The sequence below is a fragment of the Giraffa tippelskirchi genome, chromosome 2 (assembly GCF_054371585.1).
Source record: "Giraffa tippelskirchi isolate mGirTip1 chromosome 2, T2T-mGirTip1v1.2.pri, whole genome shotgun sequence".
Classification (NCBI taxonomy): domain Eukaryota; kingdom Metazoa; phylum Chordata; class Mammalia; order Artiodactyla; family Giraffidae; genus Giraffa; species Giraffa tippelskirchi.
The window spans coordinates 51,920,741-51,946,896 of NC_137276.1; the positions used below are offsets into that span (position 1 = coordinate 51,920,741).

Consider the following 26,156-nt stretch of genomic DNA (forward strand, 5'->3'; position numbering starts at 1 on the left):
GCTATAGCATTTGCACCCTGAAAACCCATGGCATGCTTCCAGGCTCCAGAAGAACTCACATGCTGCCAGGCCAGCAGACGGGCCAAATGCATCCTCACAATAGCATCCTAGTGTAAGTACCTAGTGCTCTACCATGACAGGTGTACAGAGAGGGCTGGCAGAGTGTCAACCTGCCTGGGGGAGCAAGGTCAGCTGGGACATGGAGCTCAGTGCTCTGTGGTTGGCTTCATATTTCCCAGAGGTACCAATGTGGAGGCCAGCTCCCAAATCTTGCACTCTAGTGACATTACAGAATATTAGAGTGTGGGGTCCCCACCCCAATGTGATCATGCAGAATACTATGGATACGCCATCCCATGAATATCACATGTAATGTCAGGAAGGTTGCACTCCCAGGGACATTACTTGTGATGCTGAGATGGCTGAGACTCTACTCCCAGTGACATCACACACCATGCCAAATTCTGCATGTCAGCCCCCCAGTAATACTGCCCTGAATGTCACGATGGCTCCCTTACAGTAACATCACATGAAATGTGAAATTCTGGAGGGCCTGGTGACATCACCTAAAATAGCTTTGTGGCCAGCCCCTAGTGACATTATATACAGTGTCATGAAGCTTCACTTCTAAAAGTGTCTCATGGGATGTCATGGAGACTCTGACTCCACCCCCTGCTGACATCACATAGAATGACTTTGTAACTTGACCCCCATGACATCATCAGGAAGCCCCCTGTGACATCACATGGGATGCCAAGCAGGCTTTGCCTCCAGTGACATCACAGGAAAGAGGAGACCCTGGGAGTCACCCCCTCAATGACCTGTGCCTGGAGGGTGTCCCTTGGCTCTTCTTCCCTGACATGCCCACCAGCCAGGCCTCCTGGCTTGTCTGGGCACATCCCAGTCACCTTTCTGGCTATGCCCCAAGGACAAGGCTGGCTCCTAACATTGGCAGAAGCCATTTTCTGGCCAAGGCTTTGGTACCATCCTAGAAGGAGCCCTAAGAGGACCTGGAGACAGTCCCTGGATACCAGGCCTCATGGATCTCTGGCCAGATTCTGGACTTTAGACATGGATGGAAACCTCCTGCTAAGCCCCTATGAGGGGACCTGCAGTCACCAGCCCTCAGCCCATTCCTAGATGGGCCCTAGGGTGGGCCAGGAACTATGTGTGCTAACCCAGGGATTACAGCAAGTCTAGCCAAGTTCTTGCTAATTGCCGTTGTCTCGCCATTTCAGACACAAGAACTGTGGTACCTTCTTAAACACTGGCCACCTTGTGCCCAGAGCAGCCTCCCTACCACTCCCAGAATCTGCTGAGGTGAGGCAAGGACAACAGAAAAACAAATGCCTTAATTGTCAGGAAGCCACGCTGTCCAGTTTGCTAAGTCCCACCTGCTCTCTAGGCTCCCATAAGGGTGTCTTAAACCACTTGGACCGTCTCAAAACACATGTCGCCTTTAGTCCCAAATCAATGGCCATGCAGAGCCTCTACTAGTGACAGGAGTTTGTTGTTTCCTTTGATTTAAATGGTTGAACAAAGGGTAAAAAAAAAAGATAACAAAAGCATAACACTTTCTAGACTGAGAGGGGACTCCTAAGGGCAAGATGAGTTGCCCAGCCAGGCCTGTCCTGCAAGAAAGTTACCTTCCCCTATACTTTCCAGCTTTGCGTTCAGACCTCTGCTCTTCCTGGCATTTTATTATAGACACCTTTGAACACAGAAGGGCTTCCCTGGTGGCTCAGATGGTAAAGCGTCTGCCTGCAACGCGGGAGATCTGAGTTCTATCCCTGGGTCAGGAAGATCCCCTGGAGAAGGAAATGGCAACCCACTCCAATACTTTTGCCTGGAAAATCCAATGGATGGAAGAGCCTGGTAGGCTACTGTCCATGGTGTCGCAGAGTCGGACACGACTGAGCAACTTCACTTTCTTCACTTTGAACACGGAAAGGCAGAACTAATTCTACAGTGAAAACTCGAATGCCCGCCACTGTGGTTCTACTGTAGCATTTCACTCAACCTGCTGGTCACGTGTCCATCCCTCTCACCATCCATCAATCCATATCATATTTGAAGCATTTCAGAGAAAGTAGTAGATGCCAGCATGCTCCTATTCAGGGTGAACTGTGCAATGCCTCTGCTGTCTTAGTGGACTTCCCACAGAGCTCCCCACAGCAGGATACCCCTGTGTTGGGGCTTCCCAACCCAGGGCTCCCCTAGATGCTTCTATGAATCTACAGAGAAGGGGGCCATCGTCCTGCAACAGAGAGCTCCCAGGCAGGGTAGGCACAGACCCCAGAGGAGAGGGCCTCATGCCTCAGAAGTGATGCCTGTCAGGCAGGACCAGATCTGTGGAGATCACGGATAAGTGTGAACAAGGACACCAGAATGACATCCAAGAGATGCTGGGGCCAGATCAGCTGGAACAAACCACGGCCCTCGGGAATGCCCTCCCTTCCAAGATATCTTGAAGACATCTTTCTCCCTCAAGCCTGGGTCGCTAACACAATACCTTCCCAAAGGGCTCCCACCTTCCCCTTGCCTGGCACAGCCTGGTTCCCCCTCATCCTCAGGTAATGGACTGAAGTGATTCCTGGGGAAGAGCCCAGCCTCCCCTGGGCCTGGTCAAGAGCCAAACTTCCTGAGGAGAGCCGCCTAGCTGGCTCCAGCCTGCCCCTGGCGCCGCTCTCTCTGCACCTGTGTCTGCTCATCAGGGCTCAGTTGGCCTGACCTTTGGCTGCCCTGAGTAGGGTTCAAGACCCCCTCGGGCTGGTGGTGGAGGATGCTATAATCCTCTTGTAGGAAGGTGCTCTGCTAGTTCTGCCCAGATCTCCTTAGAGAAGAAGGCAGTATGGAGACAGGGACCCTAAGGAGATTGTCCCTCAGCTCTGCCCAAGGGGCATCCTGCCCAGCAGAAGGGCAGGGCCACCCTTGAACCATTGCACAGAGCCTAAGGCATGTGGAGAGTACAGTCTAGGCACGAGGTACCCATGTATCTCTTGTCTGACTCCCCAGCCCCCTCCCTCTACTTTCCTTGTCCCAGAAAAGACCCAAACCTGCTAAATCCTTGAAGGATATATATTTTTTCTTTAAAGTTTTTCTAGCCCCTTTGGAGAATTTGAAAAGCTCTTTGTAATGAGTATTTCATCCTTATTTCACTTTCAACTTCTCCAGTCACCAGCCAGCTCTCAATGGGGAACCCAGCCATAGGCAGAGCTCCAGGACCAGAGTTCTGTCTCAGAAGCCTCTAGGATAGGCTGTAGGTGTTTAGAGGCCAAGATTGCCACCTAAGCCACAGGAGTGTTTCCTCCTTGCTGGGCCATAGTTTAGGGCATCCCGGAGTGGGCACAGGGACAGCTGGTGCCAGGGAGCAAGTGTGGTGCCCATGACCTTCGGGTGCCTGGGGGAAGCAGCAGAGCAAAGAGAACGGACTTTGGTCTGAGCAAGACCTGAGGTTGCAGCGCCTACCTCCATGCCCTCTGTGTAAAGACAGCAACGATTCTGTTCTCCCGGGATTCTGGTGAGGATTTCATCATTAAATAGGATATTATTCAAGGACAGTGCAGAACTGAGAAAGTTTCAGGGAAGCTCCTAAAGGAGGGGATGCAGGTGCTGCCCCCGGCCCCTTGCCCTGGAGTGTGCAGGAGTTGGAGTCTGGGAGGCTACAGCCTCCAGCTCCATAGGAAACAAGATCTGGAGCTGGCAGAAGGTGGTGTGTGAGGGCCCAGCCCTGATCAGTTCTGAGCCAGCCTTCTATCCTTAGAAGGGCCTGAGCATCAGCTGAAGGAGAGAGAAGTCCTCTCCAGGGCCCCAGGGAAGCAAGATGCCGGCTGAGGCTCTGACCTACCCCTGCGCCTGGCTCCTATTTCCCCAGCTTCCTGAAATCAGAGGGAGCCCCTGGGGCTCCACAGAGGTTCCTGGCCATCACTCCCAGTGTTAAAAACCACATAGGCCATGCTTTCTTTTCCGTCTAGACCTACCAGTGTAGGTGTGGCAAGGAATGGGGGGCCAGGGCAGGCAGTAGATGCTGTGGACTGTGCAACTTCCAGCATCTCCTCCTTATACCCCCACTAAGGCTGATACCCCAGGGGGTTTCCATGGAGCCCTAAGTGCATTTTACATTGTGTGATTAAATTACTGTCATGCCATGCTCTGCTCCCTTTCCATCTGGCTTCCCCTGGGGCCCTGCTCCATCCCTCACTCTCTCACTTCTGTCTTCCCATGGCCCTGCTCTCCAACTCCACCCTGGCTGATAAAAAAAAAAAAAAAAAAGAGTGCCAGAGTCTTATCTATGCTTAAAAAGCCTCTCCTTACACAGAGGATTTTTGGGGAAGTGAACATACTCTCTATGATACTATAATGCTGGATACATGTCAGAATACTTTGGTCCAAAACCATGAAACGAACACACCAAGAGCGAACTCTAATGTAAACTATTTGTTCTCCGTAATAATGACATGTCAGTGTAGCTTCATTGGTTATAATATATGTACACTCTGGTGGGGGATGTTGGTAATGAGAGAGGCTGTGCATGTATGTGTGTGGGGCGGGGCGTGGGGTATGAGAAATCCCCATATCTTCCTCTCAATGTTGCTATGAACTTAAAGCTGCTCTAAAAAACTTAAGACTTAAAAAAAAAAACAACCTCTCCCTGTTCATGCCTTAGCTGCCTCAGTCAGTTCCTGCCATGTTTCTCTCCCTTTGTTCACTGCCAGGCTTCTCCAAAAAATGACCAGCAGGCCCTGCCTCTGCGATCTCCCATCCCTCTCACGTCAGCCATCTGACTTTGGCCCCCACCACTCCACGCATACCAGTGACCTCCCTGTGCCAAAGCCAGGGGTCACTGGTCCCTTTTCCAGCTGGCCACACACTTTACTGGCCTTCTGAGTCTCTCCTCTTATCCCGCAGTTCTATGTCAGGAATGTTACGCAGTGGGTCCCCAAGAGCCCTGGGACATGGTGAAGTCCACTTCATGCCACTTAGGATGGTTCCTGGGAATAGGTGGATCTGGGCTTCAAAGGCACAGAGACGCTGTATTTGGGAACAGGAGGGCCCTGGATGGGGGCCTTTGCAATCATGGCCAGCCTCTGGATGAGAGGAAGGTTCAGGGAACTGGGGAGACATCTCCCAGGCAGGAGGGCTGCCCCAGCAAACCTAGCAGACCTCACCTAGGAAGCTCTACTCTCTTCACACTCATTCCTCTCCCACACTTTCAGCCCAAGGAGCCCTGGGGGCTGCCTGTGAAGTTGCCCTTGTCCTATGTCCTAGCCCAGAACCTCAGAAGGCCCACTCCCCAGGACCTAGCCAGCCTCATACCCCCTTTCTTTTTTCTTTCAGGGGCCCTCCTGGGGTCAGGAACAGCTCTGAGCACCAGGGAGAGGAAGCATGCTGGGAGAGGGTCTGGCCTGGCGACCTCTAAGTATGCATTTCCCTGCAGTGGGCCTCTGTCAGTTTCTCGTCCCCATTCCCAGTCCCCATTCCCATTCATTCCTTTGGGAAGACCCTGCCGGCCCCGCAGCAGCCCTCCGGAGGCTTGCCTGACCTTCAGCGCAGCTATAAACAGCATGGCTGTCAGCACTGCTAGGTGCTGCCCAAGAAACAGCACCATGACCTTAAAATTCCAGGAATCGTCAGCGTGGCTGCCCCAGAATAGCCTCAGCCTGTCCTCCTTCCCGTCCCCGGGGACCCTCTGTCCACCCCACCATAGCCAAGAGAGTCTGACGAATACTGGAATGGAGTTCAGCAAAGGGGCAGAGGCTACTGGGCTGGTGTCCCAGGTGAGCCTGCTGGGTGGGTGGGTGAGGCTGTAAGGAGTGGCGGCCTTGGAGCAGAGAGACAGGACCTCCCTGGGGCCAGGCTCAGCTCCCCCATCCTCAAAAGCAGCCCATGAGGAAAAACAGGTGTATTTTCACAAGTGTATATTAGAAAGCACTCTCACGTGTTCTTTCACTGATGCATTATCCCCATTTTACAGATGAGAAAACTGAGACTGAGTGGGTGAACTGACTTTTCTAAGGTGACCCAGCTGTGAGTAGCAGAGCCAAACAAAATCTTAATGTCTCTGCCGTAAAGTCAAGGACTGCAACACACACCAAGAGGAAAGTCCCGGACGGTGGCCCTAGCCTTGGCCTAGCTGCTCAGGTATTGGGGCTGGGTCTTTGGAATTTCTCCCTCTCTGCTCCCACCCCTCCCCCACTTCCTGGAGAACTGGCTGGGGTTGGGGGAGGGTAGGGGTGAGAGGGCAGCTCATGTTGCAGGCCCAGCTGCACCTGTCCAGGATAAATAAAGGCATTTCCCCTCCACCCTCTGAACCTCTCTCCTGAACCCATTTCTCTGTGGGTCCTCAGGCCGAGACTCTCACTGAAGGGAGGACTTGAGGGGCTGTTAGTACTCCAAGATTGATTCTGTAGGGCTGGTTGGCAAAATGGGGTGGGTATGGGAGCTACTACTCAGGCTGCAGGTGGCCAGCCTTCTCACAAGAGGAGATGCAACAGACAGAGACAGGCCCCACTCAGGGCTTTTCTACTAGTCCCTAGCCAGAGGATGAGGTTGCAGCCATGGAAGTTAGGGGTTACCAAGGATACAGGAGTGGGTGAGCAAGTTTGAACCTCAGTTTGTCTGTCTCTGAAGTGAGATGCGCATCCCAGCCCTGTCTGGTGGACCACAGGCCTCAGGGTTATAGTGTGTGTGCCCCTGCTGAGAATGAGCTGGCCCTGCCTTTGCCTATCCGCCCACCACCATATGCCATTACTGCTTTGTTTTTTGCAAAGACTCAGGCCAGGACACCTATTGCCCCTCTATGGGAAGCAGGTCAGGGCTGCAGTGGGAATAGGCTTCTTCCAGAGAGCTCTGGCCTTGTCCCCTTAGGGAAGAAGTTTCTGCTGCAGAAGGACCCTAAGTGCCCCAGAAGAAAATACCACAGCCCTGTTGGGAGGGTAGGGCTTTGTATTCCAAGGCCTGCACTGAGACCGGGACGCCCAAGCCCAGGGTATCAGCGGCTCACCAGAGGATTTATCAAGAGGCTCCAAGCCCTGAGAAGGCCCCAGCACCCAGCCCTGCATGTTTCATGGCCTTGGTGATTTGGGGCATGCCCCTGAAGGGAGCTGAGAGGCCCATCCCCCGATGGCCTGCCTGAGCTTCAGGTTCTATTTTTAAAAGTACCCCCTAATCACTGGCCATAGTACATCCCAATACATCCCCTGCCTACAGTGAGGACATTCTTCCTGCTGTCTAGCTTAAGGCCTCTGTGCTGCAATTTAAGCCCTGGGCTGGCTGGGGCCAGGTGGCGCATAGACCCTGGGTGAAGTCATTGGCTATCCTTGGTGCCACTGAGCTGGGAGGGCTAACATCCACCCGCATGGATGGGGTCGGGACCAGCACTAGGAGGCCTTGGGCATGGCAGCACTGAGAGAGAGCTGGGCTGTCTCAGGCGTGGGAAGCTGGCAGACCCATGAGAGTGAGGGTGGATGGTCCTGCCTTGTACAGGGAGGATACCTGCAACCAGGGGGTGGGGAGCTGTGCAGGGTTCTGGGGGAGAAGAGAGGCGTGTCCACTGGGGCTCAAATGCCCATGTGTCGCCATATCATCAGACAGAGTGTGTGCGTCTCTGGGTGTTCTTTAGTATATGGGGCTGTGCCATCTCCAGGGCAGGGGGCCTGGAGACTCAGGTGAGAATAAGCCAGACCTCCAGCAGAAGGATGTGCCTTTTCCCTGCGCTAGAGCCAGGCCAGCACCCTAGAGAAGTATGGCCTCTTTTGCTCTTGTGAGTCTCCCATAGCACCCTTGAGTGGGGTTTTCCATTGCAGGGTCCCTCCAAGTGTCCACATTAGGTTCCACAGCCAGGGTTGTGCCTCCAGTGGGGACACTGGCTCCCTGCCCCTCTGCCAAGCACCTTTCAGGCCTCTCCTGGCTACCCACTTCAGTGCCTCCCCCCTAACCTCCCCACCCCACCCCCAGGCCCAAGGCAAGACTCCTCTGCTCTGGAGAAGTCTCCCTGTCTCCAGGTGGGCAGTGACCCAGACACCCCTGCCCATCCATCACCCTCCAGTGACAGCCTGAGGCCTCAGCCTGCCCCCTTGTGCCCACACCAGCACTGCTGGGGCTCAGCCTTGGCCATACCCCACTAGGTAGGGGTTATCTTTGCCCTGGCACATTTCACAGTTCACTGTGAGCATAGCGCTGCTTCAGCCCCGCTCTGTTGGACTTCCCTTTACTTGACAAGTGTTGTCCGAGCACCTAGGTACTGGTCTAGGTACCAGGGACACAGCAGTGGTTAAAACAAAGTTCTGTCTTACAGACAGCTTTGTCTCAAGCAGATCTAGATTCTTGCTTCTCTGGACTTCAGTTTCTCCAGCTGGGCAATAAGGTTTCTCAGACAATCTCCAAAGATCTCTGACTTCCCCATCAGGCAGTGCTGTCCCCTGGTCACAAGCACTGCAGGACACACAGTCCATTTCCCCAGATGAGCATGGGGAACCAGACGTGAGATAAGCAGGCAAAGCAGCTGTAAGTGAATGGCTAGGTGCTCTCGTAGGTGAGGAAGGCCCAGCTTCATGAAGCCAACCAGTGGGAGGTCCCCCAGCAGGCCCAGGGAGGCAGGGGGAGAAGAGGGCTGTTATCTCAGGTCTGGGATAGAGTGGGTGTGGGAGACCAGTTATCAGCCCAGCCCAGCTCCGAGCCCCTGACTGCAGGACAGCCAAGGTCAGCAGTCTGTCACCTGTCCTCTTCATGCTAGGAGTGCTCTCTCCCCAAAGCAGCGGCCTACTTCCAGGCAGATGCTCCAGGCTTGGCTGTACCCCAGCCCACCTGGAGAAGGCTTAGGAAGACCCTGTACTTTCTGTTTACCTGCCTGCTTGCAAACTTAGCATTTCCTGCTACTCAAAACACCAGCTGCTTGCCTATGTTTCATACTCTTAATAGGCTAGCAAACCCAGGTAGGCAACAGCTGTGGCAGAGACCAGGGGCCTGGGGCAGGCAGGATCAGGTTAGTTCTAGCCCCCAGACCAGGAAAGTGTGCCCTGCTTTTCAAGAGCCTCAGGGAGGACAGACAGATGGACGGATGGACGCACACACCCTCCTTCTAGCGTGCCCTGCCCCCACGGGTGTAGGCTGCGGGCCATGCACACTCACCCGGGAGATGGTAAGCGGCATGTTGAAGTCTTTGCCCCCCTGCAGGCGGAAGCCCCAGGGCCCAGGCCCCGTCAGGCTCACGCTGTAAGACATGCTGGTGCTGACACCGGCGGCGTCTGCAGACAAAGGGAGAAGAGTGGAGTGAGAGGACCCTCGTGCCCCCTGCCTCCCCAGTCCAGACCTCAGCCCCAGCCCCCGACCCCCAGCCTTGCCTGCTCCGTCCCTTGCTGCCTGCCGGGCTGTGTGGAGCTCCTGAGAGGCTCCTAAGAATAGCTGGGAACGAATGCCATCGACACTGATATCTGCCCTCCGCTGCGCCCATAAATGGACTGTAACCCTACACTGTGCCCGCCCGCCCTCAGCCTCCCAGCGGGTCCACCGTGACTCACGCGGCTAATATAGCCCCTGGGGAGGGTTGTCCAGCTCCCAGTACCCCCCAGGGGGCAGGAGAGGGGCCTGGGCGGGTTAGTGATAATGCTCTGCCTCCCTGCTCTCCTCTTCTTGCTCCCTCTGCCCTCTGGAGACCCCAGTCTGCCCAGACACACTCTCTGCCTGCTGTACCCACTCTCCTGCCCAGAAGACCGTGGCTAAGCTCCCTTGGCCAAGGGCTTTGTGACTTGGGTGTTTGCAGCCCTGTGATCCCTGGAGAAGACCCTGAAGTTGTCCACTTATCCTCTTATCCCCAAGAGAAACGACAGCTTCAGGGCCCAGAATTGTCCAACCCCATCAAAACAGTAATAATAATAGCAGCAGCTCTGGGTACAGCCAAGCTCAGCTCTGGGCCCTCCACACCATTATCCCCTCAGATCCTGAGAGGCTGCCGCTTGTCCCGCAGGAACCAAGGCTCAGAGAGAGGTTAACTAACTTCCCCAAGGTCACATAGGTAGACCCAGGCCATACTGGAGCCTGAGCTCATCTCTATGGGGATTTGTGCCAGATAATAGATTCTGCCCAGTGGTGGCAGTACCTCTTGATGCTCAAGCCTGGAACTGGGGAGGCCCTGCCTGCTGAAAGGTACCCTCAGCACGGGGTCTGGAAGCAGGTCTGGGGCAGGCCCCACACCCTCCAGACCCTCTGGGGGCCCAAGTTATTCTTGGCTCTCCTGTCTCATTTGTGCTCTGGAAAACTTGACAGCAGCATGGAAAGCTCCAGCTGCCAGTGTCGCACGCCAGGCCCCCGTGCCCTTTGCGTCGGAATGGCAGGGGCCAGGGAGGAGGGGAGGAGAGGCCATTTGCTCAGCTGCTGGGACAAGGGGCCAGAAGGGGCAGGAAGGGGGAAATGTGTGTGATGTGGTCAGTCCATAACCCAGAGACAGTGTGTTCTAGGTGGGGGCCTAGACCCCTCAGGACTCCTGCCAGGGTGGTCTTTGAGCCAAGATACCTCTAGAAGCCCTTCCTCAGAAGAGACCTCAGGTTCGACGTAGTCTGGAGGTAGATCAAGGCCCCCCCTAGGTCCCTGCTCTGGAAACGAAAGCTCAGGGAAGGCAATGGGGCTGGCTGTTCTCTGCTCTCCTGGAGAGCTCTAGCCTGAGCTGGGCCCTGAGGATTCAGAGGAGGACTGGGTGTAGGTAATTTCCCAGCTGCCAGCACCCAACCTCACACTCTGGGCCTAGCACACACAACATGAATGGCAAGAAGGAGTACCCACTTCACAGGGGCATTTGGTAACTTGCCCAAGGTCACAGAAATATCAAGTGGAAGAAGCCAGTGAGGGACCTGTGTTCTTTCCCCCATTTCACCACCTCTTCTGCTCCGTGTCATGCTGCCCAGCTGTCCTCCCTGCCCAGGCCTGGCCCAGGAGTCCAGCAGCTCATGGCCAGCACTCCAACCTCCCCTGTCCCATCCCCTGCCCCTCCCCCAGGTCCCATCCCATCCATCCCATTCCAGCTTTATCTCCTTTCCTGAGAGGGGAGAGGTGCATCTGTCCGGTCAGGCCAGAGAGGATCCAGCAGCAGGGCATGACCAGTGTGGGGGAAGGAAGGAGCCGAACCCACACAGGGAGAGGGAGCCCCGAGCTAGGCTGTACCTGGAGTTGCAGGCTCTTTCTCTGGACTCAGGCACCCGCCATGCCGCCTCTGGGGAAAGGGAGGCGTAAGGAAAAGGATGCTCTTAAAGGGGAAGGCCAGCCTCCCTCCATCTGCCTCCCCTGGGAGATCTGAAGCCAGCCAGAGAGCAGCTGGTACTCACAAGCTGGGCGTGAGCTGCTTTCCAATAACAGCAGCTCACTGGGGAGTAGGGATGGGGGCAAGCCTGGTCTTTCCCCTCCTCCACTCTCCTCCCTGCAGTTTGGGATGGGGTTTTAGGTGTGAAAATCACAAGGTGGAGGACAGAAGGAGAGTAGGAAGAGAGAGGCTGCTGTGGGCTTCAGAGGCCAGGCCCTTGGGTCTCTCTCTCCCTCCCATGGTGGCACCAATAGGTAGAGACTGTGCTTATCAGAGACCTTCTCTGCTTTTTATTTTTCTACATCCCTCCAGGGGCACACAGCCCTGGGATGAACTTAGACTACTGATTTAAAACAAACTGTAGGCGCGGTGTGTGTATGTGTGTGCTTGGTGTGCATGCAAATATGTCCACACAAGAGCGTGTGCTGGAAGATGAACATGTGCACAAGAGGGTGGGCCGCTCTGGGGGGAAAGCCAGAGGTGAGTAACAGTTTCCAGCGAGTGAAGGTCTGTATTCAGCTTTGACTGCCGGCCGTGGGAGACACAGTGCTGTCCTTTCCGTGCCAGTGAAATGCCCAGCCCAGGTGCAGAGGCAGCTCATAAATAGCTGGGGTGTCTGACAGAGCCATCTCTATTGTCATCGCCTGGACAATCACAGCACATAGCATCTGAGGAGAGGCGGACGACTCCAGGCAGTGGGAGGGCCTGGGCACCCACTCTTCCGTCTGAGCCTGAGGTGCCGGCCGTTGGGTTGAGAAGTTGGTGCAGACCAGGTTGTAGAGCAGGAGTTTCGTGGTACGGGGCCATGAATCTAGACCAGCCTGGGTGACAGGGCCGCTTCCAAAGCCTGCAGGCCCACGGGTAATGCTGGGTCTGTGTGTGTGAGGGAGATGTGAAGGAGTTGGACGTGTCCCAGAAGGAAGGCAGAAATGAAGGTCACCTTACATCCTGGGGTCCAGGTTGGGGAGCAGCCCCTTGGCCTGAAAGCAAGCAGCAGATGTCAGTTTAGCCCAAAGAGTGTCCCACTGGGAGTAGTGGCTCAAGGACCCTCTGTGTTTAGGGGCACCTCATGACGAAGGGACGTTGTGTGGGGGTGGGGGTGGGGCAGGTTTTGTCCTGGCTGGGGGTTGGGCCTTCTCCAGGCCACGTGGCTGGAGAATGGAGCTGGTAATGGCTGAGGTTGCCTCCAGGCAGTCCCCCAGGCTGGCCTGTCCTAGATTCTTGGACTCCTGGGGTCCAGACTGAGCTCTCCTCACCCCCACCATCCAATTCTCCACTTTCCCAGGCTTGGGTGTCTCCTCTCTCCCTGTCATCTTAGATGCCTCATTTCTTGCCTGTCCTACTGACTTCCTCCCATCTTCTTTCTGCTGGCTCATTCCATGCAACCTGTCCTTCTGCAGCGACTGTGGAGAGGCCCAATCTACTCTGCCAAGCTGACCAAGCCCACCTCAGTGCCCCAGTAAGTCCTCCAAAGGCTTCCTGTCCTCCAGAGTCCTGACTGGAGACCCCTCATGCCAGCACCTGCTTGGGCCTCCCCATGGCTCCTACCACCTCCTGCCACTTCTCCATCCTCACCTCCAGCTTCCAGGGTCCCTTGGCTGCTCCTAGGGTCACAGAGAGACATTCTGTTTTGTCTGTTCAGGACACCCTGTGCCCCACTGCATTTGTACAGACTGTTTCCTCAGCCTGGACTGCCTGATCCCTGCTCCTTGGCCCCATCCCGCCTGGCAATCCCAATTTCCCTTCACCTTTCCCAGGATCCCTCCGGGACTTGCCTCTGCTTTCAGCACCCTGTGTGCTGATACCTCGATGGCAGTGCTTATCACGCGTGTTAGGTGACTGCTGATGTGCTGTGCCTCTCTGCCCCGTGCCCCTCCCCAGGCCAGTTTTCCCCCTAGGAGAGGTGCAGTGCCTTTCAATCTTGCCCAGCCAGCCTGGGGGATGCTGCCGGCCTTTGCCCCAGCCTCTGTGGTCGTGAACAATGCCCGGCCTCAGGGCTGGGGAGTGAGTCCTCTTTGGGGCTAGAGCCACTGGGGAGTGGTGTTCTCTGGCATGGAAACGCTGGAAGAGACAGAAGCCCCCAAACTGTAGGGAGCAGCCCAGGGCTCCCCCTCTCTGGGACAGGCAGGGGAGCAGCCTTGAGGAAGGAAGGCAGGAAAGTGCCTCTGGTCTTGCTGCCCTAGAGAGCCCAGGAACTGGGGGTGTTGTGTGCGTGTGAGTGGAGGGGCAGGGTGGGAGCTGTCAGCTGAGGGGGAAGAGCAGCCATGGGGCCTGTGCACACGGCATTTCCAGCGTTCCAGAATTCGGCCTTCTCTAATCGCCATCGACATTCCGTTCCATAGGCACTTGGGCTGACAGCTGGCCTTCTTTTAATAGCCACAAGTATTCTGGGCAACATCCTAATCTCAGGGCATTCATAGTGAGCACATAGACAGCTTGCAGCCCCGCACCCCCTCAGGTACATCCAGTTTCCAATCGCAGAGAGGTACATGCCACTCACACTTGGTCACATTCTCAGCTTAGAGCAGACACATTAGGGCAGCACTCAAACCCATGCCCTGTGGTGTCAGAAGGACAGAAAGCATGTGCCGGGCGCATGGTCACACACATTCACATACATGCTATATACATTCATCATAATATAGCCACTACCACCTGCTATGTACGTGCACAGACAGGCAACACAAACACATACGCTCTCAGGTGCAGTCACACTCAGGCTTGCTCAGAACATCTTGGAGTCACCGAGATTTCCCCCAAGACCCACAGGTGGGCAAGGGAAAGCTGGGAGGTGCAGGGAGGGGGTGATTCCCAGAGGTCATTGGGCCTGCCCCCCTTTCCTGACAGCTCCCTAGGGTACTTGCTCCTGTCCCCACCTTTTTACAGATTGGCAGGTGTCAGACCCAGTTACCTTCCCAGGAGCTTCTGAGTCCCGTCCCTGGGGCCTGGGAAGGGCCTTGGCTTCCACCTCCTCCAGGCCCTGACTGCAGGGGGACCATCCGCTCCCTTGCTGTCCAGCCCCCCAAGCAGCTGTTGCCTCTGTGTCCGTCCAGCCCTGGGGAAGGGGGAGAGTCGCTGTGAGGTGAGGGGGGCATTTGCAGCATTGCTTCTGCTCCCTCCCTGGCCAGGCCTTTCTCCATTCTCCCTACAATAGTTCACTGAAGACCATGACACTATTTGCAGGGATGCTAGTCACCAAACCTTTGCAAATTGTGAGTGCAATGTGCTAGGATGTGTGTGTGTGTGTGTACGTGCTTTTGTGATTTCTTAGCACGTGAGATGAGTATGTCTTCATGAGGTTCTAGGCCTCTCTTAACGGATAAGATTCACTCTTCGATGCGCACTACAGTAGTTCAGGGATGGATATTCTGACAGCTCCTTCCTCAGCCCCTTCAACTGAGACCCCCAGGGATGGGGACAGTGGGAGGAGGTTAGTGGAAGCTCTTGGTGAGGCCTACAGTGGGCCCCGTAGGCACAATGATGGAGGAGCTGGGACAGGAGCCCACGGCACAGAGAACTCTCTTGGGGACCTCAGGGGGCATCACAGTTCCAGGCCCTGAGTAGGTGCTGGCAGACTAGTAGCTCCTATGGCTGACCGCAACGTGGTAGGGTCATTCATGGGCACCCTATCTAGTATGTAGAGATGATAATTTTCCTTTTTGGAGAGGACACAGTCTCAGAGAGGGTGAGTGACTGGCATAAGCTCACACAGTAAGACTTGAACACAGGTACCCTGACTCCAGGGCCAGTGCTCCTTCCACTGTACCCTCTGAGCTCTTCAAGTCTCCCTCCTCAAGGAGGAGTGGGCTTAACAATGAGGATGATGGACTTGAGCTCGCACCTGCCTGTCTCTCTAGAAGCCCATCTAGGGAAGAAATGCTCATTTTTTCGATCTGAGACTCTAAGGCCCTGGGATAGTGCTGGCAGGGAAAAGAGTTGGTCTGGAGTGGGAAGACCCATGTTCATTCAGTCCTGGTCCTGCTGCTGAGTGACCTTGGGCCAACAAGGTTGTTGCCTTGTTGCCTCCCTGACCCTAGTGTCCCTGACTGGCAGGGAGGATTATATGTGGGAAGGCCATGTGGAAGTGGTGAGGGGCTCTTCCTGCCAGTGTCCCAGGTTCCTGAGGGTTCCTGAGTCTCAGAGGCAGGCCTGCCTGGAGACCTGAGGCTGGACTAATTGAGGAAAGATGGTGAGGTACCAGCCAGTGAGGGCCCAACCTCCTTACCACCTCGCTCTCAGATCCCAGGGATGCCTGGCGCCTCCGTCCAGAGATCCAGCTGAGGTCCGAGGCCTGGCTGCTCAGCGTGGAGCGGTGAGTGGAGCGGTAGCTGGTGTACAGGCCAGTGCGCTGGCCTGACACGCCCAGCAGCACCCCCAGGCAGGGCAGGTGCTGGGCAATGGCCAATCTGGAAGGACAGCACATCAGGTTAGGGGAATGGACAGACAGATTTGAAGAGATGGGGTGGATGGACAGACTGACACTGGGCAAATGGGAGTGGGCCAAGAGCCACTGGGGAGTCGGGGACATTCAGACATTGGGGTTATGAAGATGGACAGACAGACACTGGGTCCATGGACATGGAGGCAGAGCCTTAGGGTGGCAGGTTCAGCCAGATGCTTGGTTTTAGCCCTCAAGTGGCTGGCCCAAGCCACAACTCTGTGGATGGGGACCAAGAACACTCCTGAGCTACCTCTGAGCTTATGGGCTAAGGCCTGCAGCTGGCCTCCGCAGGGCCGCTGAGTTACTGACACCACCAAGCAAAAGAAGCACTGAAGGCCCTCTCGTGGAAGAGGCCAGCCCTGCAGGGGTTCTATCAGCAGAGAGTGCTCCAGGTCAGAACCAGTCCTAGGCTGCTGCCACGGCCCTCAAAGCAGAACAGAGCTTTCCCTGCTGCGATCTCTCCAGGCTGTCACTGTCTGGGGGCCTCTCTTTGCAGCAGGCAGCACTGCTGATCAGCCACCCTGGTTGCCTCTTGGCCTCAGTTCCGAAAATCCCAGTTAGCATTGGACACTGCCCAGGGAGCTCTGATGTCCCCCCAAGCTGAGCCCCCTAGGAAGCTGGGGCAACAGAGGGGGTCACACCAGCTCCAGATCCCACCCAGTGTCGTGGGCTGCTCTCAGCTGCTAGAGTTCCCACCCAATGCAGATAAAAAGGACAGGAAAGATGGCTAGCCTCTGCCCCTATTTATAGGCCCAAGCCCTCCATGCCCATGGGGGTGGGCCTGGGGATCTGGGCCTGGGTCCTGGTGGAGGGTCCCACCTGTACTTGGGGTGGGTGATGGCGTAAATGATGGGGTTGTAGATGGCAGAGGCCTTGGCAATGACAGCTGGCACCGAGTTCATGTAGGGCGTCAGGATATGTGCGTACCTAGGACAGAGAAGCCGAGGTCCCCCTGCCAGCTGACCCTCCATGGAGATTCCACAACCCACCTGTCTTCTCAGGCACCTTCTTCTTAGGCCAACCAAACCTTGCCAGGGCACAGCCCAGCCTGGTCCAAAGTGGCATAACTTAATCATTCCCCGGGGATGCACTGTGATGCCAAGGAGAATTCTGATCTGAGTTGAATCGGAACCCAGGGAGCAGTTGAGGGAGGGGTGCTGAGAAGATGTGCCAGAGTAGGGGGGGTCTCACCAGGTCCCACAGTTCCTTGGAGACTGTACTGCTGACAGTAAACCTCCCCCCCACCCTCAGTGACTCTGGCCCTCTGACCAGCCTTCCCCACACCCCACCAAGCCCTGGTGCCTGCTGCTCCCCTGGCTCTTTGGGAGTTATTGCCTAGGAGGGCCCGAGAGGGGACCAGGGCACTCCTGCACAGAAGAGGTCTCATACCCAAACACCTGAAAGAATTCATAGTTCTCACAGTGCTCATGAAGTCTGGTCAGTGTCCATGCTGTGCAGGTGTCAAAGTCTCCAGACACTAGCCACAAGAAACCAGAAACTCTGGGAGAGCTGCATGTTCCCCAGGGTCTGGAAGGACCTGACAGCCCTTGTAGGCCCTCAGACCAAACCCACTGTGGCCCAGAATTCCCCTAGCTTGTCTCCTAGTGCCTCCAGGAATGAGGCAGGCCCAGCTCAGGTGGGACATCTCACAGCAGCAGGGAGAATAAGGCTATGAGGCTGGACCTAAGGTGTGAGGATGGCTGGCTTGGGCTTGGACTGGGGAGGGAGTGGCTGCCCCAGGGTCCCTTTACCCTTCTCCCACCCTTCCAGCCCCCACCCCAGTCCCTTAGCCACTGCTCACCCAGCAAAGCCCATAAGGGCGACAGTGGAGTAGGGGGCCCAGGACAGCACAAAGAGAAGGATGACCAGCAACTCGATCTTGGCCATTTTCCACTCATTCTGTAGCCGCTGCCGCTGCCGGGGACACTCACTGCCACCCTCGCAGGCCCCGAAAGTCTGGAGAGCTCTAGGAAGCGTGCAGAGCCTGGGTTTGACCCCACTCAGCTTGCAGTGAGTGCCAGGGCCATGGCTACTGTCAGGGAGCCTTCTTGGACCTGGCCATCTTTTCTGTGCAGGCAACCCTGACATCCAGAAAGTCCCCCATTATATCCAGGCTAAGCTGCCTCCCTGTGCTTCTACTGTGGTGTTTTCTCTTTCTCCCAGACCCCTTGGCCAAGTCTGAAGCCCCCTCTTCAGAAGATCCTATCTCCTGAGACTTTTCGAAGCACCAAGTTTGCACCAGTCTGTAGGGAACCCACCCCCTAAGCACGTGTGCTGAGCTGGTCTTTGCCCATCTGAGTCTGGGAGTGCCCTGGGGGGCTGGATACAGACTGAGCCACGGGAAGCCCTGGTGAAGGGGAACAGTCCTCCTCCCATCAAACCCCTCCTTTGTGCCCAGCTCTTACTGGCCTGTCTCTCGGATGGCCTTGAAGATGAAGATGTAGCAGTAAATGATGACAAGCAAGGGGAGGAAGAACACAAAGCAGAAGAGCAGCATGGTGTAGGCGCGGACCGACGGCGTGAAGCTCACGTAGTCCCAGGAGCAAGAGGTCAGCAGACCTTCGGGCACATAGGCACCTGGGAAACAGGGGCAGGGTGCTCAGCCTTCAGGGCAGTGCTGACTCGGGTTCCTCATCCAGCAGGGGCTTTGGATGTGGGGTCTGAGCTTCTCAAACACTGGCCCCAGCCCCAGCCCCAGCCCCAGCCCTGTGCAGCAGAGCAAAGAAACTGGGGCACATAGAGGGGAGTTTTCCAAGCTGGTGCTATTAGAAGACAGCTGGTGAAGCCCACTGCTGCCCAATCTTACCAGTTTGGAAGATAGACCTCACCCCAGCCCCAGGGTCTTACTCCCTCAGACTTAAGCCAGCTTCCTGGTCCTGCCTTGGAAGGGTAAGTGCCTGCTGCTAACCCTTCTACCTGCTGAGGCCTCACATCCCAACCCTTGCCTGTCTGATGTATTGCAAATTCAGCATCAGATGTACCTGTCGCTTCCTGTCAGTCAGGAACCATGTGGTCTTCCCTTCTGTATTTGGGGATGGGAGCTCAGGTGAGCCTCTAATCGCTGATGGTGCAGCCTCAGTTCCCCCTGCTGCTAGTCTTGGCCCCTGAATGTCCATTTGCTTCAGGCTTCAGCAGTCCCCTGGCTCCTCCTGCCAGCTTGGGGACCCAAGTCCACCTACTGCCCCTTGAACATGCCCCTCCCAAATTATCTTCCCATCCCCTGATTCCCTGAGCCCACTTACTCCAGCCAAAGAAGGGCGGCAGACTCCAGGCCAGGGCATAGAGCCAGACGCCCAGCAGGACAAGCGCCGCCCGCCTCTTAGACACCATCCCGACGGTGGCCAGTGGGCGTGTGATCACCAGGTAGCGGTCCAGGGCGATGGCCGTCAGGGTAATCATGGAGGTGATGCCAAAGAGAGCCCCACAGAAGGCATAGAATTCACAGCCTGTGGGCATAGCTCCCTCAGATACCCGAGGGCAAGGAGGGTGTGTGGATGGTGTGTACTTAGCTCCAGCGCTGACCTCTCAAGGGAAACAGGCCTGTGTTCCTCTCACCCTGCCTGCTTGCATCTGACAGAGGCTCGTGGAAGCCTCTTGCCAACTCGTGGGTCTGAGGGAGGGCTACCCACCCATGGCCCAGGAAGAGCATATCATCGTCTCATCTGGGCCACCCTCCACTGTGGACATCCCCTGCCCCAACCCCCCTCCTCCCCTCAGCAGAAGGGAATTCCAAGTGTCTACCTGCTTCTCCAAAGAGCCACTGCTTATAGAGGCTGCTGGCGAAGAAGACGGGGGCCTGAGTGAAGGACATGAGGAAGTCGCTGACCGCAAGGTTGATAATGAACATGTTGGCAGGCGTCCTGAGGCCTCTGCTCCTGGGAGGGGTCAGATGCTGTCAGGAGGAGCTTCTGCTGGCGAGCTTCCCTCAAACGCATGTGCACGTGAGTGCATACCCATACACACGTGTGCTTGCACTCAGGCATAAGCTGCTGGGCCACAGACCATCCCGCTGCCCAGCAAGTACCAGCCGAACAGCTCTGGAGCCTGGCATCATGGGCAGAGAAGTGAGACCCCTCAAGGCAGCAACTCATGCTTCTCTTGTCCTCTCTCCCATCTATGCAGTCCTCACCCTCAGGGCTGGCAAAGGGGAGAGGAGCTGATGATAGCGTCCACGGGTCAGGTACTTCCACAAACCTTGTCTCTTATAATCATCCATCTTCGTGTCTATCCTCCTGCTTCATTTTCCAGTAAGCACACTGAAGCTCCCAACCCGTGAAGCAGCTTGTGGTCACAAGACTCAGTAAGTGGCACAGTCAGGATTCACTCATTTGCTGAGCACCACACATATAAAAACTTACTTAATTGTCACATTGACTCCATGAAGTAAGTGACAACTCCATTTTGCAGATAAGAAAAGTTGACTCAAAGGAGATAAGTAATCTGCTTAAAGTCATTTCAGCTAAGGGTTATTCAGGCCTCCACATGCCCATCTCAGCCATTCAGCTGGTGAGTGGGGCAGGTAGAGAAGGAAGGCAAGGGTGGTGGGCAGGCCTGGCTGTTGAAGGGCTGGAGGACTCAGGATCCCTATACCAGGGCTGCTCTTTGAGTCAAGGGAAGATGCCCACTGGGGCAGGTGATGTTGGAGATGAACCGAGAGCAGAGCAAATAGGTAGAGATGTGTGTGTCCTACACAGCGGGTAGGGGGTGCACCTGGGGCCCAGTCGGATATGCCACTCAAGTTGCCCTAGACTACTTTTGGGCTCCTTTCCTGGCTTTGAAGGCTAGGCTCAACAGTGAGCAGGCAGAGTTGGCACCAGAATTTCAGTCCTGTGTTCTGCCTCGTCTCTTCCTGGCTGGCTGCCCTCAGTGCCCAGGCTCCCACCCTGCCAATCAGGCACCTGCAGAAGGTATAGATGACTGTCAGATTTCCCAGCATCCCTGTGAGTCCCACCAGCAAGATCACGGTGCCCAGGGTGTAGTGGGCATGGTCTGGAACATCAACCGTGGGGAAGGGGACCCAGGCAGCAGCCTGAGCCCTGACTGCCTGTGAAGAGACAGAGAAATAAGGGCATCCCATGACCCCATCACCTCCAAATAGCCCTGAGAAGAAGAGTTAGGGTTCCCAGTGGGGCAGGCTCAGAGTGGCAAAACCATTTGCTCACACAGCTTGCAGTTAGCTGAGCTGAAATGGGAACATGGGTCTCCCTAAAGTTGAGCCCAAGCTCCTATGGCCCAGAGGCAAAAGTCTTCTAGAAGTATGCTCAGATTACCTGTTGGAGGCTGGTAGGACAGACAGACACATGTTTGGCAAGCACGGATGTGGCTGGAGTGACTCCATGTTTCCTAGAGAAGGCAGAGCCCTCTCCTGGGCGGGTTCCTCCCCTCTGTATGGGCCCCATCTTAAACGCCTGAGACAGTTAGCAAATGTATTCCAGTCCCCTTGCACTGTGTGGAGGCGCAGTCAAATTAATGAATAAATTAAAAAATAATGATGTTTTTTAAAACAGAAAATTTATGGGGAATTCTCTGGCCGTCCAGTGGTTAAGGACTTCGTATTTCCACTGCAGGGGGCACAGGTTCAATTCTTGGTCAGGGAACTAGGATCTTGCATGCTGTGTTGTTTAAAATAAATTCCATGTTCAATGCATGAGACAAGGGCTCAGGGCCGGGGCAATGGGATGACCCAGAGGGATGGGATGGGGAGGGAGGTGGGTGGGGGGTCCAGGAAGGGGAACACATGTAAACCCATGGCTGATTCATGTCAATGTATGGCAAAAACTATTACAATATTGTAAAGTAATTAGCCCCCAACTAAAATAAATAAATTTATTAAAAAAAAAAAAATTCAAAAAAAGAAAAAGAAAATTCAGCCCTCCCAAGTCACTGCAGGGAGGTCATCATCCTATAAGGCCAGAACAAAGGGCCTTAAAACCTCCCATCACAGCTGCTTTCCAGGGAAGGGAGTGGCTTCATTTCTGTCCTGCCCTGGCTCCTATAGCTACTGGAGCCTTCCCTTCCTGTCCAGAACCTAGGCCAGCATCCCACAGCCGCGAGGGCAGGCTCATCACTCCCCAGGTAACAGTGGGGATGTTGGGGATGGCCCTGGGCCAGGCTAGGATGATGGAGGCAGGAGAAGGCACCAAACACCTCACTCTGGACTGGGACAAATCCTGAGGCCCAGAGTATGCCTTCCTCTCTGGAAGGCTCTGGGGGCATCCTACCACCTCCAGAAAGAAGTGGATGGGCCATTCCAGCCCTTTGTCCCAGAAGGCTGGCCTTTCTGTCCCTCAGATGCTTTCCATGGCGAAGTAAAACTTGCCACACTCTCCTCTATTGGTCTTTTTGCGTAGGACATGTTCGGAGAGGTTCAGTAACGTGCTCACCATCCCAGAGCAGCGCTCAGGCCTTTCTATCTCCCTGTTAAAGCCCCTGTTGTCCCCAGGAAGGGCACCAGGGGAGGGGAGGGAGGCTTTGCATGCACACACTCGCCCCGGGCTTACCGTGGGGCTGATGGACGGAGGGTGGCTCAGGCTGGAGGCGCTGCTCCGGGAGCTGTCCCACCTGCTGGAGGAGGCTGGAGTGGCCAGGCAGCTGGATTCCTGCACCGGGCCCAGAGGGGCTCTTGGCCCTGAAGGAGGGTTCATCCTGAGGTGGGCTGGTCCTTTCTCAAGTCCACAGAGAAGTCAAGGGCACCAGGAGCTCAGGACGTTAGCTGTGCCCAGCCTCCCAACTTTGCCCCATCCTCAGCACCCCTTCCTGGTCTGCCGGCTGTCTGTTCCTGTGTCCAGCATGGACCCAGCCTGGAGCTCCTGTTCTTAGGGCTGGTGGCTGCTCTGTGTCCAGTGAAGCACAAAGGAGAGAGTGTCACAGTTATGGCGACTCACAGTCACAGGGTCCATCCCCACCTCTAAGTAGCGGAGCTGGGCGTGCACATGCCCGGTCACTCAGCCCCTTGGCTCCCTCAGAGACAGGTCCCTGAAGATGGCAGTATGCATGTGTGAATGTGCGCAAGTGTGTGTGTGTGTGCAGGGAGTTTGAGAGTGTGTCTATGTGAAAGTGCGTGTATGTGTGTATTACAAAAGAGATTGTTAGGCTCTGGCTCTTGGACTTAGTCCTCCTCTCTGGCCAAATTTCTCTTTCCCTAAGCTCATCAAATACAGCTTTTGCCACCCCTAAGAATCCCAACTCAGGGTTGTCTGTGGAGCCTATACTCAGCCTTTCCACAGGGTACCCTACTCTTGTGTCCACCCACATTACCCGTCACCCCTGCACAACCATCCTGTACAGCACCAAGGCTGGTCACCCGAGGTCACAGACGTGGAAGCTAAGAGGACGTGCCAGAATATAACACAACTGGGGGGGGAGATCAGATCATAAGGCAATTTTTGTTGTTGCTTTTTGATCACAAACTGTTTTATTGGAGTGTAAGTGGAGAAAAAGAAACCAAACCCCCACAAAGCTGGTAGAAACCTGGGAGCTTCCCCAGGCCTGCAGGCCCGGCCTGAAGTGAGTGAGTGTCAGAGGCAGAGGGCCACACTTACAGGAGGAACAGAGTGAGGGCCTGGAGCTGGAGTGGATGGGGGCTGTGCACACCGCTTCCAGGGCATCTGCACAGCTTCCAGGAACGTCCTATGCAGTCACTGTGTCCCGAGGCACAGTGCCAAGATTTGAGGAGGCCTGGAGTGGAGAGATATGCCATGTCCTCTTCCTTGCCCTCAAGTCTTTACAAACAGTTCTCCGAGAGCCCTGGATTCGGGCGGCCAGGGCAGGCGATGCCTACCAACAGGTGCCAGCTCACGGTTTAGATGCGTGTCCTCCCGAGGCCCCTCCTTACAGGTTCACCATGGTGACGGGGGAGGCTGGAGGAAGAAGCTCAGTGCAGGGTCAAACAGGGTGGGGGTCTTTGAGGACCAGTCCCACCAGTTCCCACCCTGGTTAGTGTGCATGTCCTCAGAGACTGACCTAACTTTTTTCCTCTCCTAGTGCTGAAGCTGAACTCAGGGCTCAGTAACATCCACTGGCTCCTCGTGCTTCTCTGGCCCCAGGGTCCCCTGAGTTGACAATAGAACAGACACACACACACAGCTCCTCTCTCCAAGGTCTCCCCCTTTCTCCTGCCCATCTTCTTACAACCCATTCTTCCTGCTGCAACCCTAAAGGTATTTGGAAACAACAGATTCCATCAGATAATCTTATGTTTAACCCTTCGATAGCTTCCGTTGCTCTAAAGTCATAGATAAAGACTGAATGTGGCAAGGTGGTGAGGAAAATACTACAACATCACCCAGTATATAGGGATAAGAAGTGGGTTTTATTGGGGAAACTAAACCACCAAGAGTCAGCAAGAAGAGGTGTGCCGTCCCTCACTCAGTGTCTGTGTGCACAGGTCAGGCCGCCCTCACAGGGGACAGTGTGCCCAGGCAAAGACCTGCATCCCCTGCTACTGTCCCTTTTGAACGCAATCTCCACAACAACCTTGCTTCAAGAAAGAGCAGCCAAGCTCAGGCGCCAGGCAGTCTGGGTGTGGCTGCCAGCAGAGCAGGGAAGTGTCTGAGAGCGCCAGCTGCCAGCACCTGGAGACCTTACTGGAAGTTAGATTCGGATCTTGGGGGAAGGGGAGTTCTGATCATGGGAGGCGGTCAAGTTCAGGTGCAGATCCTCCTCCTGGTGCGGAGGAGCTAGCTTGGTGCCTGGTGACCTGAGCCTCTGAGCCCACCCACTGTCCCTGCACTCTGACTGGGCTGGCCTCTCAGACCACAGACTACACACAGTCCTGCGGTCACCCAGCCCCTGCTCACATGCTGCTCTGGAACCTTCCTCTGCCCCTTCTCTGGGTCTCAGCTCAAACACCACCTCTTCAAGGTGTCAAGGAAGGCATCCTGGGAATCCAATTGCTCACAGCCTCCTGTCCATCTCTTGAAGTACTTACTAATGGTGTTGTTTATTTCATCTGATTGTGTCTGTCTCCCTCTCTAGACTGCAAATAGGTCTATTTGTTTCACTGTTGTGACCTAATGCCCAGCAGAGTGGCTGGCGCATTGTTTTAGTAATGTAAAAGCCTCCCTGGTCCTCGATTCTCAAAGTGTGGTCCAAAGACCAAGCACATCAGGGTCACCTGGAGCCTGTTAGAAATGCTCCAGACCTACTGAATCAGGTGATCCACCTACACATTTAATGGGAAAGATGCTGATCCAGATTTTACAAACGACATAGGGACTGGTGACAGGTGGTGGAAGCCTGTCTGAGGCATCTAGAGATTAGCAACAGCGGGGCACCACATCCAAGGCTGGGAGGACAGCAGGGATTCCAGGGGCTGGAGCTGCCCCCCAGGGTGCCGCAGGGAGAGGGTCTCACAGCGGGGCGGGGGAGCTGGAGCCTCAGTGGGGACATGGCTGCTGGCAGAGATGCCACGGTGAGCAGAACACAGGCTACGAATGCCCACCACGCCCCTCTCTGATCTCCTGTCCTTCTCAGTGTCTCGCAGTGGCCAAACCTACCTGGAAGCCAGAGGTGGGGGGACCTGAGAGATGAGGTTCTCTCCAGCAAAGCAGAGCAGGGAAGGGTTAAGGAGCCCATGTGTGTCATCCCTCCACACCACCCCCAACTGCCCAGTAGCCAGTTGACAGTGTGTGTTCCCTCCAGTCCCAATACCGGCCAGGAGATCAGCCCTCCCACTTCACCTGTAGATGTTGTTCTTTAACTTCTCACCCCATCCCAGGGGCTGCTCATGGAGAAAAGGCCCATGCCCTGGTGGGCTGTGGTGCCGGCTGCCTATTCAGCCTCCATGTTTCCCCTGGACCAGCCCAAGCCTCCCTTCTGTTTAACCTGGCCTAGGAGTTTGTGGATGATCATACCCATTCCCCCCACCATCCCACTTGCCATGCCAGGGAGATCCAAAGGTGTCATGTGCCCTGTGGTACCCCGGAGCCCTCACCCACAGCTCTACACTCATTTGCTCTCTGCTCTTCACACTTTGCTGGTGTGGCTGGAGGTGGGAAAAGCTTTCCAGGCCCCTCATTCATGGGGGAGTACCAGGGACATAGGAAGGGGGAGGCCTGAGAGCTCCTCTGGGATGACAAAGAAGGCCTGGGCATCTGCGTAGCCAGGGGCCAGGGAGGCAGGGGTATGATGTTGGATGTTAGATCACGCAGGAATTAGGAACGTCTCAACAGTGGGCCCTCAACAGACATGTAAGTGCACTTGTTGAGGGATGGTGACCAACCAGCATCATGACACTGTCCACAAGGCCCTGATGACGACTTTATATTACAGGTCTCCCGAGTTCCAGAATTCCTGTCCTCCACAGAGAAGTTATAAAAGTCCTTGTAAGAAAAGCCTCATGGTCCTGCATTTCTGTGGTTCTGGTCACAGCACCCAGCATCCAGGGAGCGAGGCAGGCCTTCCTGCCCTCCAGCCTGGCCTAGC

At 55.5% G+C, this 26,156-nt stretch overlaps 2 protein-coding genes and 1 long non-coding RNA gene across 12 annotated transcripts in view; 1 reads left to right on the forward strand and 2 right to left on the reverse strand.

Moving 5' to 3' along the window:
• LDB3 (LIM domain binding 3) overlaps positions 1–9,372 on the reverse strand; it is a 59,585-nt gene extending 50,213 nt beyond the window's left edge. For all 9 annotated transcript variants that reach the window (XM_081563052.1, XM_081563027.1, XM_081563017.1 and 6 more), the window contains exons 1-2: positions 9,342–9,372; positions 9,130–9,245 (exon numbers count right to left, since the gene is read on the reverse strand). In XM_081563052.1, coding sequence (XP_081419178.1) covers positions 9,130–9,222 — 93 coding nt within the window. In that variant the 5' untranslated portion in view covers positions 9,223–9,245; positions 9,342–9,372. The remainder of the gene's footprint in view (positions 1–9,129; positions 9,246–9,341) is intronic.
• LOC145534807 (uncharacterized) lies at positions 773–20,099 on the forward strand. Its single transcript, XR_014075004.1, has 5 exons — positions 773–2,573; positions 5,338–5,419; positions 5,975–6,141; positions 18,130–18,280; positions 19,487–20,099. It is a non-coding gene; the product is annotated as an uncharacterized LOC145534807 (long non-coding RNA).
• Positions 11,558–22,572, reverse strand: OPN4 (opsin 4). Of its 2 annotated transcripts, none has more exons than XM_081563086.1 (10): positions 22,232–22,572; positions 20,630–20,775; positions 19,473–19,606; positions 18,974–19,177; positions 18,137–18,308; positions 17,533–17,697; positions 16,551–16,658; positions 15,516–15,696; positions 14,202–14,345; positions 11,558–12,270 (listed from the first exon to the last, which is right to left on the reverse strand). In XM_081563086.1, exons 1-10 carry the CDS (start codon positions 22,373–22,375, stop codon positions 12,232–12,234), a joined length of 1,437 nt encoding a protein of 478 aa, XP_081419212.1. In that variant the 5' UTR covers positions 22,376–22,572; the 3' UTR covers positions 11,558–12,231. The 2 variants fall into 2 exon arrangements, with proteins under 2 accessions (XP_081419212.1, XP_081419205.1); XM_081563079.1 differs by having other exon boundaries at positions 11,561–12,270; positions 19,473–19,623; positions 20,614–20,775; positions 22,232–22,517.
• Between the last annotated feature and the right edge of the window lie 3,584 nt (positions 22,573–26,156).